General features: G+C 31.2%; 1 protein-coding gene across 4 annotated transcripts; it reads right to left on the reverse strand.

Annotated features, from left to right (window-relative positions):
* Positions 1–2,749: 2,749 nt before the first annotated feature.
* LOC119613271 lies at positions 2,750–21,269 on the reverse strand. Of its 4 annotated transcripts, none has more exons than XM_037969266.1 (13): positions 21,151–21,219; positions 21,001–21,089; positions 20,867–20,943; positions 20,084–20,826; positions 19,826–20,025; positions 19,461–19,764; positions 19,268–19,343; positions 17,771–18,533; positions 11,975–12,440; positions 7,792–8,034; positions 7,108–7,577; positions 3,219–3,380; positions 2,750–2,960 (listed from the first exon to the last, which is right to left on the reverse strand). In XM_037969266.1, the coding sequence occupies exons 1-13, from the start codon at positions 21,169–21,171 to the stop codon at positions 2,777–2,779; spliced, it is 3,798 nt and encodes a 1,265-aa protein (XP_037825194.1). In that variant the 5' UTR covers positions 21,172–21,219; the 3' UTR covers positions 2,750–2,776. The 4 variants fall into 4 exon arrangements, with proteins under 4 accessions (XP_037825194.1, XP_037825196.1, XP_037825197.1 ...); XM_037969268.1 differs by having other exon boundaries at positions 20,084–20,805; positions 20,861–20,943; XM_037969269.1 differs by having other exon boundaries at positions 2,751–2,960; positions 20,084–20,805; positions 21,151–21,269.
* Positions 21,270–22,605: the final 1,336 nt, after the last annotated feature.

The raw sequence follows: 22,605 nt of genomic DNA on the forward strand, positions 1-22,605 counted from the left end.
GACTATAGACTAGACTATAGACTAGACTATAGACTAGACTATAGACTAGACTATAGACTAGACTATAGACTAGACTATAGACTACTATAGACTAGACTATAGACTAGACTATAGACTAGACTATAGACTAGACTATAGACTAGACTATAGACTAGACTATAGACTAGACTATAGACTAGACTATAGACTAGACTAGACTAGACTATAGACTAGACTATAGACTAGACTATAGACTAGACTATAGACTAGACTATAGACTAGACTATAGACTAGACTATAGACTAGACTAGACTAGACTATAGACTAGACTATAGACTAGACTATAGACTAGACTATAGACTAGACTATAGACTAGACTATAGACTAGACTATAGACGATAGACTGACTATAGACTATAGACTAGACTATAGACTATAGACTAGACTATAGACTAGACTATAGACTAGACTATAGACTAGACTATAGACTAGACTATAGACTAGACTATAGACTAGACTATAGACTATAGACTAGACTATAGACTAGACTAGACTAGACTAGACTACTAGACTAGACTAAGACTAGACTATAGAATAGACTATAGACTAGACTATAGACTAGACTATAGACTAGACTACTAGACTAGACTAGACTAGACTAGACTATAGACTAGACTATAGACTAGACTAAGACTAGACTATAGACTAGACTATAGACTAGACTATAGACTAGACTAAGACTAGACTATAGACTAGACTATAGACTAGACTATAGACTAGACTATAGACTAGACTATAGACTAGACTATAGACTAGACTATAGACTAGACTATAGACTAGACTATAGACTAGACTATAGACTAGACTATAGACTAGACTATAGACTAGACTATAGACTAGACTATAGACTAGACTATAGACTAGACTATAGACTAGACTATAGACTAGACTATAGACTAGACTATAGACTAGACTATAGACTAGGACTATAGGACTAGACTATAGACTAGGACTATAGACTAGACTATAGACTAGACTATAGACTAGACTATAGACTGACTATAGACTAGACTATAGACTAGACTATAGACTAGACTATAGACTAGACTATCGACTAGACTACTAGATAGACTAAGACTAGACTATAGACTTAGACTAGAGCTAGACGAGAGACTAGACTATAGCACTAGACTATAGACTAGACTATAGACTAGACTATAAGACTAGACTATAGACTAGACTATAGACTAGACTATAGAACTAGACCTATAGACCTAGACTATAGACTAGACTATAGACTAGACTAGAAGCTAGACTATAGACTAGACTATAGACTAGACTATAGACTAGACTATAGACTTAGAACCTATAGACTAGACTATAGACTAGACTATAGACTAGACTATAGACCTACTAGACTAGACTAAGACTAGACTATAGACTAGACTATAGCTAGATATAGACTATAACATAGACTACTTAGACTAGACTATAGACTAGACTATAGACCTAGACTATAGACTAGACTATGACTAGACCTAAGACTAACTATAGACATGACTTAGACTAGACATAGCGAACTATAGAATAGAACTAATAGACTATTAGACATATAGACTAGACTAGAGACTAGACTATAAGACTAGACTATAGACTAAAAAAGACTATAGACTAGACTATAGACTAGACTATAGACTAGACTATAGACTAGACTATAGACTAGACTATAGACTAACTATAGACTAGACTATAGACTAGACTATAGACTAGACTATAGACGACTATAGACTAGACTATAGACTAGACTATAGACTAGACTATAGACTAGACTATAGACTAGACTATACTAGACTATAGACTAGACTATAGACTAGACTATAGACTAGACTATAGACTAGACTATAGACTAGACTATAGACTAGACTATAGACAGACTATAGACTAGACTATAGACTAGAGACTAGACTATAGACTAGACTATAGACTAGACTATAGACTAGACTATAGACTAGACTATAGACTAGACTATAGACTAGACTATAGACTAGACTATAGACTAGACTATAGACTAGACTATAGACTAGACTATAGACTAGACTATAGACTAGACTATAGACTAGACTATAGACTAGACTATAGACTAGACTATAGACTAGACTATAGACTAGACTATAGACTAGACTATAGACTAGACTATAGACTAGACTATAGACTAGACTATAGACTAGACTATAGACTAGACTATAGACTAGACTAGACTAGACTATAGACTAGACTATAGACTAGACTATAGACTAGACTATAGACTAGACTATAGACTAGACTATAGACTAGACTATAGACTAGACTATAGACTAGACTATAGACTAGACTATAGACTAGACTATAGACTAGACTATAGACTAGACTATAGACTAGACTATAGACTAGACTATAGACTAGACTATAGACTAGAGTAAAAAGTACTAAAGTACCTGGATGAAACCACCAAACTCACACTGTGCAGAAGTTTAATAGGACAGAAAGAATGAAACAAGAAAAGTTCGAAATAAGTAGGAACACATATTAAAAACTTTCCTCTTTCTATACGCATATTCTAAATTATTTAACGGAAAAGAAAAACTTATTATTAAAACATAAAAATTTAATTTAAGAAATATTTCTCTACACAACAACAATTGAAATAGTACATTTAACGACAAAACAACAAAGAAAAACTAAAGTTTTGTTACAAAACAATTCAAAAACTACAAAAACAAGAAAAACATATTTCATTTTTTTCCCAATTGTTTTGACATCAATCTATTGTTACTGCCGCACATCCGGACACTGGCCATGGTAAATCCGGTAGATTCTTAAGAGACTTGCGTGTTTTTGTGCAAAAAGTTTCCACTTTATTTAAAGTACATTTCTCAAATGTTGACACTCCGCCAATAACAACAATACAATGGTCATTAAGTGTGGCAACATCATGACCATGTCTATAACATGCAATGACAATAACACAAACAACAATAACATTTGTTTATGCAAAGGAAAAAAAACAAAGCATACAAAAAATGTTTAACGAAAAAAAATAAACGTTTAATTAATGACTTTTTAATGTTTTTATGCTGCTTTACTCATGTTTTTGTTGTGTAGCCTGAAAGTAACCTTTAGTGGGTTGCTTTTAATGATTTTTATTTTCCTGTGTTTAATGACGTATTCTATACGTATAAAAAACTCTTGAACATACATACCTGGCCAAATTTAGGTCACCAACATGTTCCCATTTATGCTGTTCCTCATTAAACACATCAATATCCGTCAAGGATGTCAGCTCATTGAGGTGGTCATTAAAACCAATACCACCCACCAAATACAATTGTCCATTTGACATTTTACAAAATTTGCCAAAAAGTCTGCAAAACAACAAAAAAAAAAACTCACAAAAATAAAGCATAACGGAATATTATTTCTTTTCCAGCTTGGCAGACAGTTTCATTAAAGTTTTGATAAGAAAACTCAATAAAAATTTTTATTTTAAAACATAAAATGTTATATTATTAGCTTTGATAATATGGAATCTTTAACACAAAAGAAAATAATGAAACCTTATAATTTGATCATAACAGTTTCGTGCTTTGTATAAAAATTACTTTAAAATTTTTGAGGACATTCTTGTAAAATGTTGTAAAGTTTGGTATTTTTTATGTGTCCTGTCAGCTGGATAAAGAATTAATCGAAATTTGTCTTAAATTAGATATTAGGTGTGTTCGCGTACTTTCCAGAAAAAATATGCAGTAACTTTATGATAAAGAGTAATTTTTAATTGCTCTCAAGCAAAACAACATTCTAACAAGTAGGAAAGTATAGTCGGGCATGGCCGACCATATAATACCCTACACCATGAGTATATTTTAAAAATTTTAATTTTTCACAAAGAAACTTTTATGTTGAATTTTAAATTAATTCCAAAGTATTTAAGAAATTTATTGATAAAAACAAATTTTCTAAATGAGGCTTTATATAGGAGAATAGGTCAAACATGGGCCGATCCTCATTAAATTTGGGAAAAGGATATATTGTTAAATAATAGTTAATTATGTTGAGTTTCATTGCGATACAAATGGTTACAAGTCAATTTTAGACGTTTAAGACATTTTTTGATGGGGGGTTTGTATGGGGGCTAGGGTCAAATAAGGGCCGATCATTACGAAAATCTGCAGTGTCATTTATACTTATATAAAACTTGTGCCAATTTTTAGAGAGATAATAGCATATTTGACGTAATTATGGCATAAAAAGCCCAAATCGGAAGGTACGGTTGTATGGGGGCTAGGTGAAATAATGGACCGATTTCAATAGACTTCGTCCTTGTGCCAAAAAACATGCTTGGTCCAAATTTCATCAAATTATCTTGAAAATTGCGGTCTGTACCTTGCGCACAAGGTTTACATAGACAGCCAGCCAACCAGCCAGCCGGACAGAGGGACGGACGGACATGTCTTAATCGACTAAAAATGTGATTCTGAGTCGATCGGTATACTTAAAGGTGGGTGTAGGACCAATATTTTTGTGTGTTACAAACATCAGCACAAACGTATAATACCCTCCCCACTATAGTGGTGTAGGGTATAAAAAGTACGCGAACGCCATTTTGCAAAACAAATACAAGTTTCTGTTTATAAACAAAGTTAGTAATGCGCCTTTTACTGAATCTTAGCAAAAACAAACAATTGAAAAAATGATTTTTCTTCACTCCACTAAAAATTGTTCTAAAAACGCTAGATTGACATTGTTTGTTATGATTTTTCACAACAAACAAACTAAACTTTTAATAAAACACAGAGATGGAAAATTCAATACTGTTGTATTTCTTTCAGTAGTACTCAATAGACTAATTAATATATAGATTAATCAATGTATCAATATACGGACTAGTCAATAGGCTAGCTTATAGAATATTCAACAGACTGCGCCTTAGACTAGTAAATATATTAATCTAATGAACTATTACTAGTCTATAGACTGGTTAGTAAACTAGTCCACATACTAATATGGAAACTACTCCATTAACTATCAGATATATAGACCAGTTTATAAACCATTTAATAGACAAGCTCCTAGAGTTGTCAACAGACTTGTTCATGGAATAATCAATAGACTGGTCCATAGAAAAGTATAGAGACTTGTCAATGATTAGGCTAGTCAATAGACGTGTCAAGTCTAAGAGCTTATCTATGCATTAATCTTTGGATTTATTTATGGGATTGTCTATAGCACAGTCTATTGACTATAAACTAAGTACTAAATCAATTCCCACTCTTAAGTGTAAACTCTTAATAGTAAACCATGGACCGGTCTGTTCTTTGTAATTTGTAATGATTATAATTTTGGTTCTAGTCGATCTGTCTAAACTTTACCGACAAGGCGACGTGAAGGAAATACTCTGTCTCATTTGGCAGATCGCATGATATAGAAGATAAAGAACGACACTAGGAAATATCAGCCCCACCTGGATAAGATCCTGGATCCTACCTGGCATGCTGTAAAAGAAGTTATGAAGAATTGGAGAATGTTGTTCAAACTTTCAAAGAACCCAGATCTTCGGAGCGAACTGTGAAAGAAATACATCATAGAGTGAGGTATTTAATGGGTTTCAGTTAACAGCGACCCTACCAGCCAGTTCAATTAAGAGTCGCTGTTAGGAAATCCATAAAGAGATACGCATATGGAAATGAAACTGATCTTTGGGTTCCCTATATAAAAATATCCATGGAGGTTAAGAAATGCCGATAATATCTTGTGTATTTCCAACATCTGTTTAAGCTTTTTTAACATATGGACTCTTGGTAACCTATGGACTGAAACTTTTTGCTGAGTCATAATGTTCATGGACAATATGTGACTCTTTCTGGTGTTTTTTTCAGCTAGTGCTTCTAAGGGTTCGCGAAAAGAAAGCTAATGTGATGAAAATCATGCCTCCATGATTAAGAATGCAAAGAAACCTGTGCATGGACTCCATCGCGTGACTGTCAACAGTCAAAATGAAACTGATGTAAAGAAGCATTTGAATAATGTTTCCCCCAAGGATGATCGAAATGAAACTGATGGGGAAGAAGTATTCGTATGACGTATATTAAAACGAAGCATATTAGGCCAAGAGTGTTGGTAATTGAAGTCAAAATATCTTTTGAATTCTTTAGAACAACTTAGTCCAGAACTTAGTTTAGATAAAAAACCTCTGAACTATCACTTAGAGAAATCGTGATGAATTCAATTTACTGTTAGATCAGTGGAAAGTAAGGTGAAGCACCTTATTGATTCATCGGGAGAGTTGAGAGAGAATTGTGACAGATTTAGAATATTCGTGATGGATTCAATTAACCGTTCGATCTGTAGAAAGTAGGGTTAAACATATGTATGTATAATTGATTTGTAAGGACAGATCGATATGACTCTGATGGGAATTATTCAAATGATGTACTCTACAAGATAACCCACTGATTTAAGGGCGTTGATATTGTCAATTGAACAAATTTAAGAAGGTTAAACACCTCATTTGTTTGTAAACAGAACGCTGGAAGAGTCTTTAGATTCTGTTTACGGTAATCGATAGGTAAATCTATAACTCTGTTAATTGTTGTTTAGGAATCAGCGAAAGTGGGAATGTTAAGAACAGTGGATTGAACCGATGTTCGAACTCGAACTTATTGGTAATGAAATATTCGGTTCATACCTCCCTACTTGGGACAACAAACAGGAAAGGATGATAAAAGTTGTCAATCTCTGGTTATCAATCTCTGGTACTTGTAGTATTTCGAAAATGATTGGGTTTCTGACATGAAGCCAACTGTACTTGATAAATTGCTACTTTTAAAAATAAAATAAAAAGACAAACTTAGGCAACTAAAATTATACCCTTAAGTATCTATTTATCCTTATTGGGACAGCAAGTAATCCACATTTCAATATCAATTCCTTAGCATCTTCGCATTGCAAAAACAAAACTAATAGATTATAAATATGTTTACGTTGTGAAGTAAAAAAATGAAATCCATTACATTTCATTTTCAATGAAAAGTAAGCAAAAATAAAAAGAAAAATAAAACACAAATAACTGGGAATAACCAATAATCCTCTTACCGGGGTAAACGTAAATGCAGCTTAGATTTAATCCATTGGCCTACATTACAATCAACATTGACAGTAGCAGCAACATTCTCCGGTCTACTTTTCAAATTTTCACAATTTATATTAGAATCCCCAATAACTACTTCTACTTCATCCTCATCGCTTTCACCATCTCCTCCTTCTTCTTCTTTACATCGACGACTACTACCACAATTCGAGAATTCTTTTGTTTGATTATTGGCCAATATTTCACCATGTGTACATTTTAAATTGTAAATTTCTATTGTATCGGTGATTATATGTGTTGTTGTTTTTGTTGCTGCTGTTGTTGTTGTTGTTGTAGCATTTATAGTTTCTCGGTGGCTGCTGCCGTTGCCACAAATGCCAACAGTATTGTCATTGATTATACCGCCTGCTACCCAAATCTCGTTATTTACCATGGCAGCAGCTAAGCCATAACGTCCCATATTCAATGAAGGTTTCTATTTTTTCAACAACAAACACACAAACATATTTTTTTTTTTCCATATTTAGTGTGGAAGCAAATGGAAATAAACCAGTGGCCACACACAAAAAAAAAAATCATTTATAAATTTTTCTACTAATGAAGGCAATTTTTAATTATTTAAAATGCCCAAAAATTGAAATTGAAAAAATTGAATTTTATACAAATGTTAATTAAGAACGAACACATACCTTTATCCATATTTTACGTTTGATATTGTAAAACCACACTGAACTAAGTGGATTGCCATTAACCCCCTCACCACCAATGACATAAAACCCCTTGCCATGTGCTTCTAGCATTTCAATACACAATGTGTTTGTTTCATTATCTATGGCAATTACGGCAAAATCTCTGCGCGATTCAGGCAAATTAGTTTCTAAAGTCCATTTAACGGTTTGAGGGTTAAAACACCAAATGGATTTTTCAAAAACCTATTGGGAAAAATGAACACCAATTTTCGTGTTAATTATTTATGAAAATGTTCAATTTGTGAAGAGTTAATGAAGGCATGAGTTGGTTATTTAGTTTATTTTGGGAATCAGGTATGGAAATTCTACAGGCTTGAGTTCGAGTCCCACTTGCGGATACATTTATTTCCAAACTGTAATGAATAGTTACAATTACAACATATTGTTGATACTACAGCAGAATAGAATGCATTTTCAGGTCCGCTACGACTCCTCATCAGCCTTCATATTGTGCCATATACTAATGTCACTTGCAACTATCATTCATTTAAGTTATACATTTTGAGGAAATGATATGGGGGAATTGTAACAAAGTCCTTATTCCAACTTCATTCTAGTCTAGTTTATTAATTAGCCTATTGACAAGTTTAAGGACTATTTTACTGACTAGTCTAAGGACTACTCTACCGACTAATGTATAGACAAGTCTATTCACTAGTCTATGTACTAGACTATTGACTAGTTTATGGACTAGTCTATGGACCGCCCTTTCAATATTTTTTAGACTATTTTAAATATGGACTTGTCTGTGGACTAGTCTATTAACTAATTTATGGACTATTTTATTGAATAGTCTATGGACTAGTAAATGGACTAGTTTATTGACTAGTCTAATAATAAACAATGAGTCTAATAATAGACAATCTATAGACTAGTCTATTGAATAGTCTGTTAACAAGTTTTTTAAATAGTAAATGGACTAGACTATTGTACAGCCTATAGACATTTCTATAGACTAATCTATTGAATAGTCTATGGACAAGTCTACTGACTATAATATACGAGTATAAAATAATTTAATTTTTAGAAATTTATTAAGGACTTAAAGAAGATTAAACAGTCATAAAAAACATATGTATGGCTACCAAAAAAAAACTGAACAAACAAATGGTACAGTTGGTACATATTGCTAATAACATTATTAGCAATAAAAATAAAAACAAAATTTAACAAATAAATTGAAAAATAGAAAAAACTTCAAGCAGAAGAAAAAAACTTTTCAAATAACGAAAACATAACATCCATAACAGAAGAACAGCAACAAATATATGACAGCAAACATGATAATATCCTTAGACGGAAAGAAACAACTTGCATGTGAGGAAGGGGATTCAAATAGAAATGAAAAACGTGTATGTATATAGGCTAGAGGATCCAAAGAGATAAAGCATGGAACACACACACATAAAGGGAAGTAACTACTGGAACATATTTTGTAAACAGAATGTAAAAGAGTGATATATATAAACTTTACTGGAATACGGAACGAACGAACGAACGAACGAACGAACGAACGAACGAACGAACGAACGAACTAACTAACTAACTAACTAACTAACTAACTAACTAACTAACTAACTAACTAACTAACTAACTAACTAACTAACTAACTAACTAACTAACTAACTAACTAACTAACTAACTAACTAACTAACTAACTAACTAACTAACTAACTAACTAACTAACTAACTAACTAACTAACTAACTAACTAACTAACTAACTAACTAACTAACTAACTAACTAACTAACTAACTAACTAACTAACTAACTAACTAACTAACTAACTAACTAACTAACTAACTAACTAACTAACTAACTAACTAACTAACTAACTAACTAACTAACTAACTAACTAACTAACTAACTAACTAACTAACTAACTAACTAACTAACTAACTAACTAACTAACTAACTAACTAACTAACTAACTAACTAACTAACTAACTAACTAACTAACTAACTAACTAACTAACTAACTAACTAACTAACTAACTAACTAACTAACTAACTAACTACTAACTAACTAACTAACTAACTAACTAACTAACTAACTAACTAACTAACTAACTAACTAACTAACTAACTAACTAACTAACTAACTAACTAACTAACTAACTAACTACTAACTAACTAACTAACTAACTAACTAACTAACTAACTAACTAACTAACTAACTAACTAACTAACTAACTAACTAACTAACTAACTAACTAACTAACTAACTAACTAACTAACTAACTAACTAACTAACTAACTAACTAACTAACTAACTAACTAACTAACTAACTAACTAACTAACTAACTAACTAACTAACTAACTAACTAACTACTAACTAACTAACTAACTAACTAACTAACTAACTAACTAACTAACTAACTAACTAACTAACTAACTAACTAACTAACTAACTAACTAACTAACTAACTAACTAACTAACTAACTAACTAACTAACTAACTAACTAACTAACTAACTAACTAACTAACTAACTAACTAACTAACTAACTAACTAACTAACTAACTAACTAACTAACTAACTAACTAACTAACTAACTAACTAACTAACTAACTACTAACTAACTAACTAACTAACTAACTAACTAACTAACTAACTAACTAACTAACTAACTAACTAACTAACTAACTAACTAACTAACTACTAACTAACTAACTAACTAACTAACTAACTAACTAACTAACTAACTAACTAACTAACTAACTAACTACTAACTAACTAACTAACTAACTAACTACTAACTAACTAACTAACTAACTAACTAACTAACTAACTAACTAACTAACTAACTAACTAACTAACTAACTAACTAACTAACTAACTAACTAACTAACTAACTAACTAACTAACTAACTAACTAACTAACTAACTAACTAACTAACTAACTAACTAACTAACTACTAACTAACTAACTAACTAACTAACTACTAACTAACTAACTAACTACTAACTAACTAACTAACTAACTAACTAACTAACTAACTAACTAACTAACTAACTAACTAACTAACTAACTAACTAACTAACTAACTAACTAACTAACTAACTAACTAACTAACTAACTAACTAACTAACTAACTAACTAACTAACTAACTAACTAACTAATTAACTAACTAACTAACCTACTAACTAACATTCCATGAATGCCGGACGTCTCTCAACGACACATTCGAACATCACCCTAATTTGGGTCAGGGCACACGAGAGTACGTATGGTAATAACATTGCTGACACTTTGGCAAGACTTGGAACCACGCTTAAAGACACAGATTATTGATAAATGCTATTCAATTGCTCGTGACCGATTAGCTAGTCCGCTGCTGCCGCATATACACCCATGCAGGTCTAACTATCTTCTTGGTATTCGTAGACTAAAACTAGGTAAGCGATTTGGTAAACACGCTAGACGCATTGGTCTTCTTTTCAACGACTTCTGTAGGAATTGTCAAATGAGGATGAAGAAAATGTATGTCTGGTTCTTCTCTTTGACGGATTCACCACTATTCCTCTCTGTCCTCTCTATTCTGTCTTTTCCACATTCCCTGTCATACTTTCTCTTCTTACAGGCAGAAAAGGTAGTACACGGTATTGGTATTTAGGCTTATGTAGGTATCGGTATTTTAGCGATAACGGTAATTGGTATTTTAGCTGTAACGGCAGTAGTGCTGAATAAGTATTTTAGCGGTAAGGATAGCTTAACGTTAACGGTTGCAAACTTTACTTTAAACCAGTTATAAGTTCCATTGATCATTAATATATAGATATATTTTAAAATTTGAACGAAATATCGGAATTTCTCCAAAAATCAAAATTCTCCTTAAATATCAAAGTTTCACCAAAATATCGAAATTTTACAGAAATATTCAAGTTTCACCAAACATCGAACATTAAGTGAATAAAAGAGCCTATTTAATATAATACCTAAAAAAAACGTAAGATATTTCAAAAGCGATAATTTTAAAGTTAATCAAAATCATTCCTTTAAATCCTGCCTATGCAAACTTTATACTAAGTACCAACTAATACCACTGTACGTTTAACAAATTTAAAAAGAATTCTCATAGATAAAGAAATAAAAGAGAAAAAAAAGGCAAAGATACTAACCGATTTTTTCGTACAACCCCATGCTGTCCTCGTGCCACCAATAACATAAATTAGACCATTGCAAACAACAACTGCATGATGATGACGCGAACCAAATGGTATATGGGATAAGTGTCGCCATTCCATGGCATCAATATCGTAAAACAACACATGGTCGCCAAAATTTTCCAAATTTTTATTGGCAACAACGTTGATGGTGTGCGATTGAGTTTCAGTTTGCAACGGATGTGTACGTGAAGGATGTGAAGAGTAGTAGTGAGTATGACTACGAGTATTCATGATGATGCTATCAATTGAAAGTACACGTTTCCGTTGTAGTCGTTCTAGTTGTTTTTGTAGTCTGTATGATTGCTGTTGGTGTAGGTGATGCTGCTGCTGCAGCTTCTGATGATGCTGTTGCACATGTTGACAATGCAAACAATAAGGATCGATGCCACCAAACACTAGTATTTTGTGATTTGAAATTCTGTCAACGAAAATGAAATGAAAAATGAATAATAACAGCAATTGCTAACAGTATCAGTAGCGTTTAAAGGGGCAATAAGCGGAATGTTATTTTATTTAATCAATATTTTTCTAGAGCAAATATTAGTATACATACGTCTCTGGTTAGTTAATATTTTAGGACCTTTACACACATACATACAAAAGCATAGGAAATAATAACTTTTGAAGAGATTAAAGAAGAACATGTCAATTGAACAACAAAAGAAAATTGATTTTAGTCTTGACTATAGATTGGTCTATAGTATTTAGTATACATAATATAGTCTTAACTATAGACTGGTCTATAGTCTTAACCAGAGATTGGTCTATAATCTTGTCTATAGATAAATCTATAGTCTTGACTATAGATTAGTCTATTGTCTTGTATATAAATTAGTCTATAGTCTTGACTATAGATTAGTCCATAGTCTTGACTATAGATTAGTCCATAGTCTTAACTATAGATTAGTCTATAGTCTTGACTATAGATTAGTCTATAGTCTCGACTATATATTAGTCTATAGTCTTGACTGTAGATTTGTCTATAGTCTTGACTATTGATTAGTCTAAAGTCTTGTCTATAGATTTATCTATGGTCTTGACTATAGATTTGTCTATAGTCTTGACTGTAGATTTGTCTATAGTCTTGACTATAGATTAGTCTATAGACAAGACTATAGACTAATCTCTAGTCAAGACTATAGTCTATAGTCTTGTCTATAGATTTGTCTATAGTCTTGTCTATAGATTTGTCTATAGTCTTGACTATAGATTAGTCTATAGTCTTGACTATAGATTAGTCCATAGTCTTGACTATAGATTATTCTATAGTCTTGACTATAGATTATTCTATAGTCGTGACTATAGATTAGTCTATAGTCCTGACTATAGATTAGTTTATAGTCTTGACTATAGATTAGTCTATAGTATTGACTATAGATTAGTCTATAGTCTTGTCTATAGTATTGTCTATACATTTGACTATAGATTAGTCTGTAGTCTTGACTATAGATTAGTCTATAGTCTTGACTATAGATTAGTCTATATATAGATTAGTCTTTAGTCTTGACCATAGATTAGTCTATATATAGATTAGTCTTTAGTCTTGACCATAGATTAGACTATAGTCTTGTCTATAGATTTGTCTATAGTCTTGACTATAGATTTGTCTTGACTATAGATTTGTCTTGACTATAGATTAGTCTATAGTCTTGACTATGGATTATTCTATAGTCTTGACTATAGATTAGTCTATAGTCCTGACTATAGATTAGTCTATAGTCCTGACTATAGATTAGTCTATAGTCCTGACTATAGATTAGTTTATAGTCTTGACTATAGATTAGTCTATAGTCTTGACTATAGATTAGACTATAGTCTTGTCTATAGATTTGTCTATAGTCTTGACTATAGATTAGTCTATAGTCTTGACTATAGATTAGTCTTTAGTCTTGACCATAGATTAGTCTACAGTCTTGACTATAGATTAGTCTATAGTCTTGACTGTAGATTTGTCTATAGTCTTGACTATAGATTAGTTTAAAGTCTTGTCTATAGATTTACCTATAGTCTTCACTATAGATTAGTCTATAGTCTTGACTGTAGATTTGTCTATAGTCTTGACTATAGATTAGTCTAAAGTCTTGTCTATAGATTTACCTATAGTCTTGACTATAGATTAGTCTATAGTCTTGACTGTAGCTTTGTCTACAGTCTTGACTGTAGATTTGTCTATAGTCTTGACTGTAGATTTGTCTATAGTCTTGACTATAGATTAGTCTATAGTCTGGACTAGAGATTAGTCTATAGTCTTGTCTATTGATTTGTCTATAGTCTTGACTATAGATTAGTCTTAAGTCTTGACTATAGATTAGTCTATAGTCTTGACTATAGATTAGTCTATAGTCTTGACTATAGATTAGTCTATAGCAGGGGTCGGCAAACTTTTGAGTTGGAAGAGCCAAAATTTACAGTTTACAAAACATGTGTTTTAAAAGAGCCACAAAATTTTTGTTTATTAAAACTTTACAAATCGTCATATGAAATCCAAAGTTACAAAAAAATCAAAATCGACTTTTTGATTGATTATAACGCACCGTATCAAAATATATGTTCCTGCTAAATTTTACACTCCCACAATTAAAATCAGCGTCCCTATCAAAGAAAATTTTAAAAGGTTATGTTCTAAAATTACCTTAAAATTCATGAAAATTTTAAAATTCTTTTAAATTTTTAACTTCGAAACTGTGAAATGTTAAAAGTCAATTTAAACAAAAATGGCACTTTTAGCGAATCCTTGTAATATAGAGATTATTTTAACAGTTTTAGAATTTTTTCAAAGAAAAATTCCAATTTCCGAAAATCTTTATAAAAACAAAGAAGCTTTATGATTTTTTCGGCCTATTTGACCAACAAAACCAGATTTGAATTTAGTTGAAAATGTTAAAACTTACTATTTTTAATGTAACTTACGCTCTTTTGGGTTTAAGAAAAATACAAATTCTCAAGGGCGTATGTTTCATATCTCCGTAAGCAAAACGGTTTTTTGCTTCTCCTAAAAAATTTGTTCAATGTAACTTAGGGCTTTTTGGATTTCATATGACGAAATATTTTTTTAATTCACTTCAAAAACATAATTTTTGATTTAATTATCTACAGGACATTATGCAAGGAATCTTTCTTATAGATTTTTGACTACAAATACTTTTTGAATTTTTATGTGTCATTCGAATGCATTTTTTAAAGACTCGTTTTATAAAAATATAGAAGTTTATTAGAGTAGGGCGACAGTGCTATAATTTAAAAGGCTTTTCGAAGCATATCAGGAAATGTAAAAATAACGAAAATTGATGACGCAGATAATACAGCATAAAGTAATATATTAATTTGGCGGCAATCAAGATAAAGTTTTTTTATGCATACAAAAATTATATTGTGATGTATTGCGGACATCGAACCATATTTTACCAATCCCAATATAAGGTCCTTTTCAGAAAATGACTAACGATCATAATTGACTTAACAGTAGCAATATTTCAACGAAATTCAAAATAAACAACTTTTATAAGAACCAATATCTATCTTCCAAATTTGATTTTAACGCTCATAACTGTCTTAATAATTGCTGTATTATGACTAAATTCAACACAAACAAGAACAAAAATCTCTTCACCAAATTTGGTGACTATCGACTCATAATTGATCCTTCCACCATATAAGATCACCACTAGAAAATTACCCTATCGCTCTTAAGTGACCTAATAATAGCAGTAAGCGACGAAATTTGACACAAACAAGTTTTATAAGAACAAAATTTCTCGACCAAATTTTAAGACGATCCGAACATAATTGACCAATCCCCTTTTATGAGGTCTACTTCGGAAAATGACTCTAACAAGTATTATAGGAAGAAAAATCTCTCTCTCCAAAATTTTTTAATGATCAGTTCATTGTTAACCATACCCGCATACCCGCAAATTCTTCTTCAGAAAATGACTTTAACGCTCATAACAGGCTTAATAATACCAGCATAGTTGTGAAATTCGTCATAAACAAATTTATAGAAACAAAAATATCTGTACCAAATTCTGTAAGGATGGGTCCATAATACGCTTTCTGGTCCCTTACTTATAGCCAAACATTTTATGTCGAAAATATATAAATCTTTTATAGATCACTGTAAAACGTTTCTAAAACATGCAATATTTAAATATTGAGGTTTTCAAGTTTTTAGTATTTAACTGTATCCAAACTCTCCACATTATTAATTAATTAATTACGATACTTTCAATTTCCAAAAAATATCTTTTAATTCGAAAAACATGAAAATTTCGGAATGTATGATCATGATTTACATCTTATCTTCGTAGGAGCGCTCATGATGCCCCTTTCGTTTATAGTGAACTTTTCAATTAAACATTTAAAGAATTAAACATTTTCTTACAATATTACCTTATACATGGAATTCAGTGGGAGAGAGAGGTTTATATGGCTTTAAAAACTTTGGATCACAACTTGTTGTTTAAAGTTTCACAAACGACTCTAAACTTTCAACTGCTAGTTGGCTTTTTACCTAACTCTATCAACTGGCTTTTAAACTTTGACAATTTTCCACAACCAAAGCTTTACTTTTTAAATTGATCAACTGCATTTCTAGAGATCCAGTACCAATTCCAAATGGCACAAGGGTAAATAAAAGCAAGGAAATTACTGAAAACTAATTGTTTTGTTTTCGTTCTTTCTCGCCCAAAAAGAATTTGCTTTATTTTGCTTACGTACAGAACGATTAAACAAAGATGAAAAGTTGTGTATATTGTAGAAACGTTTGCGAATTGTTTTGTTAATTTTAACAAACACTGCTCGTTAATCAATTCCGAAATTTTTTAAAATATATAAATGGTTTTTTATAAATAAGAAAGTGTTTATGAAACTAAAGAGCCACAGCTCCACATCCAAAGAGCCGCCTTTGGCTCGCGAGCCGTAGTTTGCCGACCCCTGGTCTATAGTCTTGACTATAGATTAGTCTATAGTTTTGACTACAGATTAGTCTATAGTCTTGACTATAGATTAGTCTATAGTCTTGACTATAGATTAGTCTATAGTCTTGACTATAGATTAGTCTATAGTTTTGACTACAGATTAGTCTATAGTCTTGACTATAGATTAGTCTATAGTCTTGACTATAGATTAGTCTATAGTCTTCACTAAGGATTAATCTATAGTCTTGACTGTAGATTTGTCTGTAGTCTTGACTGTAGATTTGTCTATAGTCTTGACTATAGATTAGTCTATAGTCTTGACTAGAGATTAGTCTATAGTCTTGTCTATTGATTTGTCTATAGTCTTGACTATGAATTATTCAATAGTCTTGGCTATAGATTAGTCTATAGTCTTTACTATAGATTAGTCTATAGTCTTGACTATAGATTAGTCTATAGTCTTGACTATAGATCAGTCTATTGTCTTGACTATAGATTAGTCTAAAGTCTTTATTATAGATCAGTCTATAGTCTTGACTATAGATTAGTCTAAAGTCTTGACTATAGATTAGTCTATAGTCTTGACTACAGATTAGTCTATAGTCTTGACTATATATTAGTCTATTGTCTTGACTACAAATTAGTCTATAGTCTTGACCGTAGATTAGTCTATAGTCTAATTAGTTCACTTTCATACATTGGAACAAAAAATATTCTAATAATTATTTGACATGACCTACTTTAGCTGCCATATAGAATCTCTTACTATTAACAAGAATATCTTTAGAAATAGAGAAACAATTAACTAGCCCACCCTTTTGCTTCCCCTTACCTTGTCAAATCATCAATGAAAGTAGAAGTTGTTTGTTTTTCTCCAGAATCCAGTAAATCTTCATTAACATTGCAGCCACCAACAATAATATTATGTTTTATGTTTTCGACATCATGATTATCACCAATAATACATTGTTTTTGTTGTTGCTGCTGTTGATGTTCCTCCTGCTGTCCTGTGTAACAATCACCGTTAACATCAGCCATTAAACTATCGTTGTCATCGTCGTCATCACGTTTATAAATCACTGTACAACATTTGTTGTTGTGAGTGTTGTTTGTTTTATTGTGTTGCAACAAGAGTGTTTTTTCTTGTTGTTTTTTTATTATGTGATATGGTTTTGACAGCAATTGATGTTGCTGGTGATGTATTTTTTTATCATTATCTATGTTATTGGAGAATTTATGCTTTAAGGGATAACTATCGATGATGTATTGTTGTTGTTGCTGTTGTTGTTCATTTACTTCCGTTTTTAGTTGTTGCTGCTGTTGTTGATTATTGTCATCATATAATATAGTTTCCGGTTGTTTTTCTACATTTACATGAAAATTCTGTTCAACATCATCTGATTCTTCGGGATATTTAAAATCTACCGTTGTTTCCGCTTCCGTTGTAGTATCATTATTTATAGAATTTATTGTTTGGTTGCTTGTTGTTATTGTCGTTATTGTTGCTGGCACATATCTTGGATGTCCCCGAGGCGTGAGATGTACAGATTTTTTACCACTAACATTGTTGTGAATTGAATTTGTTTTATTGCATTCTAGAAGGAAAAAAGAATGAAATGTGAAGTAAATACATATTTAATAATGTAGAGTATTATGTTATTTATTGGGTCAGAAATTGTTAAATAAAAGAAGATTATAGAAACAATTGATTATATGCATACATATGAATCTGTAACTAGAATATAATACATAAGGAGATCAAAGCAAAAAAGGACTATTTAATAGTCCATAGTGTCGACTACAGAATAGTCTATAGTGTCGACTAAAGAACTATATATTGTGTTGACTATACTATAGCATAAACTATAGTCTCGACTATAGAATAGTTTGTAATCGACTATAGAATAGTGTATAGAATGAAATATATAATAATCTATAATCTCGACTACAGAATAGTCAATAGTTTTTACTATAGAATAGTCCACAGCATCTCCTATGGAGTAGTCTATATCCTCGACTATAGATTAGTTTATAGTTACGACTATAGAATAGTCTATTGCCTCGACTATAGCATAGTCTACAGTCTCTGCTATTGAATAGTCTACAGTGTCGACTACATAATAGTGTCAACCACAGTCTACTTTAGTCTTGACTACAGAATTTTCTATAACTTCTATAACAAGGTGTATAGTCTCTACTATGGAATAGTCTGAAGTCACGACTAGAGAATAGATCACGACTAAAGCATAGTCTATAGCCTCGAGTTTAAAACAGCTATATGTACTTAATCTTATTCAAGATGTATTCAAATATATACATATGTTTGTACCTTTACTTTTACGATATTTCAAACTACTTGCACATTGTATACCCTGGTCACGACTCTTTTTAGTAAATACAGTGGCCTGGAAAATTAAACAACTTCTGTTAGAAAATATAATTAAAAAAACAAATATTTATTTTCACAAATAATTTTGTTTTTAAATTTACAAAAAAAAACATTTTTAACAATTTCAACATACTAGATTTGGTTCCGTTGTTTTACGACAATTAGTACGTAAAAACCAATTTATAGACTTCTCCGCACCCTTATCCATTTCCAAAGAACGCCAATAATCTTTGCCTATAGAGCGAATCATTTCCAAATATTCCAAAAATGATTTATAAGTAACATACTCCATATTCGGGCAGTCGAGACGACGATGATAGTTACACTCCTTATCGAAAACCCATTGACGTTGCATGGGCTCCGTTAATTCATAACGCTCTAGGAAGTGTAAGAATTCTTCACGATTTTCACCATAATAAAATTGGGTGGTAGTGTAACTAGGTATTTGGGGAAAAAATTAATAGCAATTCGGAAGTTTTTTTTTTCAGGAAAACTTACGTTACGGCATCACTTATCATTTCCTTAACTTCAGGATTTTCTATTATACGATCTATTTCAAGGCAATCGGTGTTTTTATTTAGGGTTACCAAAAACCAGGGAGGTATTAAACTGAAACGCACACATTTTATTAACTCTAATGTATATTTTTCACGCTCCTGCCAATTGTAACTTAACCATCTTACCACGGACATGAATATCTAAAATTAGTGAAATTAACTTAACCCCTTTCTTCTTCTTTTTACATAAAAAACTCACCTCTATTTCAGAATTTACCCCTATAGTATTTGAACTTAATAGTTTAACAACCTCTTTGCAGTTTAAAGTTAAAAATTCTTTGGATGCCACCAGCGTTAAGAAGAATTTACAAATGCGCATTAGCATTAATTCTTCCAAACTTTCCAAGCCATAATTACGAGCCTCCAAATACAACAAAAAGGCAGTATCTTCCCTAAAACGTACATCATCATCCAGACATAACCAACATTGATTAATCAATTCTTTAATACGCAAGAAATTGGCCGCATTAAACAGTTCCAATATGCCTTCTCTCTGTACTAAGGGCTGTGAGGACAACATCCAATCGTAGACCATCATAAAGGCAGCAGGAGTTATTTTTTCCTCCGGTAATTGTATTAAAATTTCATTATTCCATTCCATGAAAAAATCTGAATAACACTGCAACACCATCATGTGACAATTGAAGGTAACCTCACCAATGCGTATCTGAACACTAGGTTTGATATGTTTCTCTATCATATTCTTTAACAGTTTATAAAGATCTTCTTTGGGCGGTTGTACAATATTTTCCCAGCCTTCAACCTCATTGGCTTTATAGCCCATTTCTAATAGAGTTTTTTCCTGCAGGGGAATAATTTGCTTTTCACTTTTGTTCTTATCCAAACCATTTAAAGGCAAAGCGGTGGGCAATATTTTATTGGGTAATGGTTTCTTCTCAAATCTAGTTTGTTCCTGGCTGGCTGAAAACATTCTCAAATAATCTTTAAATGTTATACTAAAGTTCTACAAACTTACACTTACAATTTTGTAGTTTTTGATACTCCAAGAAAGCTTCTTTCGCCGGGCTCGAAGACTCTGAATTATCTACGAAATTTAAACTAAAAATTGTATTTTTATATAAATTCTATTTCATAAGCTTAATAATAAAAACTTACTTTATATATTTCAGATTATTATCCAAAGAATCAGAATAATGTTGGGATGTGGGTGTACCCGTAGTGGAAATACAAGATTCATCATGACTCTGCATGGAAAAAAAAAGGTAAATATTATTGATTTCAGTTTTATTTTATTAAAAAACTTACCTTTGGGATGTTTTTCTCCATTTTGTATATATTTTATTAAAAAATCCTTTAAAAATATATATTTTTATCTTTCTAGAAATGCAACATAACAAATTTGAAAAATTCAAAATTGTTTCTTTAATTTTGACAAAAAACTCACAAGTAAATATTTAATTACTCAAAATAATTAATTCAATTTAAATGTTAATTTATAACATTTATGTAATTTGGAAGACTATTTCCGGTCTTGTTGTTGTACATAACCTTATTTAATTGTCAATTGTAATCATAATTGAATTGAATTGTATAATCTTCCTTTATTTACATCTTTACTTACTAAATATTTACAAATGAGATCTTATCTTTATATAGATATTACAACAAATAATGAATTGACTAGTGATATTTACAATATTTTTTTTTTACATTATAATCTTTTCTAAGGTAAAATGGGAAAAACCTTTATATGATTTTAAATGAATTCAAATATGAAGAAAAATTATATAGGTTTAAAGTTGTGCTATTAGTTGTAATAGCACCGTATAAACATATCATTTTCGATTTGGTGATTTGCATTTAACTTTGTATAATTTCTACACATTCTCTTATCATGGGTAGTGTTTATAAAAAACCGACTTTTGGAAAAACCGGTTTTTCGGTTAACCGAAAATTAACCATTTCTAAAAAACCGGTTTGTCGGTTAACCGAGTATAAAAAACCGGTTAAACCGGTTAACCGAAATGTTTGGAAATCTTTAAAATATTATAATATATAGTTGAAAAATGTCATTTTGCGAAATATTATAAATTACTTAATAAGATATTTGCATTTTTTAGTATAGATATGTACATTAATATATCATAAGAAAACAAACTTATATAGATCTGAAGATATTATTGATTCGTTAGGTATATGGAAGTTGCCATACGAGGGATAAATTGACCATATATATCAATAGCAAAAATTATGCCCAGAACTATAAACAGTGTTCAGGTTCGCGACGATTGTCTCGACATAGACAGTGACCTCCCTCCACTCACTACGCCTGTGGTTGTTCAAATTACTGTGAATGACGCTTAGGAATATTGACAGGTGTCATTCTGACTTCCTGTCAATCAACCTAAGCGCCATTACAGTTTGTGAAAAACCCCAGCAGCATAAGTTCTCGGACGGCAACAACAATCCTTATGTTTCGATAAATAAAGTCCGTTTTGAGAACGTTTGAGAAACTTCTCGATTTTTACTATACTCACGCAGTAAACAAGTAAGTATATAGATAATATTTGTTTAACAATCTTAGGTCTGTTTTCATATGCACAAACGGAAAATAATGTTTAAAATTATCTATCCAAAATTTTTAAAAATCACAATAAAATATCAAAGAAAACATAAAATTTTGTACTAAAAATTAGATTTTTTTGAAACCGGTTAACCGAGACTTAAAAACCGGATAACCCGGTTAACCGAAAACCAATG

The sequence above is a fragment of the Lucilia sericata genome, unplaced genomic scaffold, assembly GCF_015586225.1.
Source record: "Lucilia sericata isolate MDLA Ls3-8-SP2 unplaced genomic scaffold, ASM1558622v1 Contig002038F_arrow, whole genome shotgun sequence".
NCBI lineage: Eukaryota > Metazoa > Arthropoda > Insecta > Diptera > Calliphoridae > Lucilia > Lucilia sericata.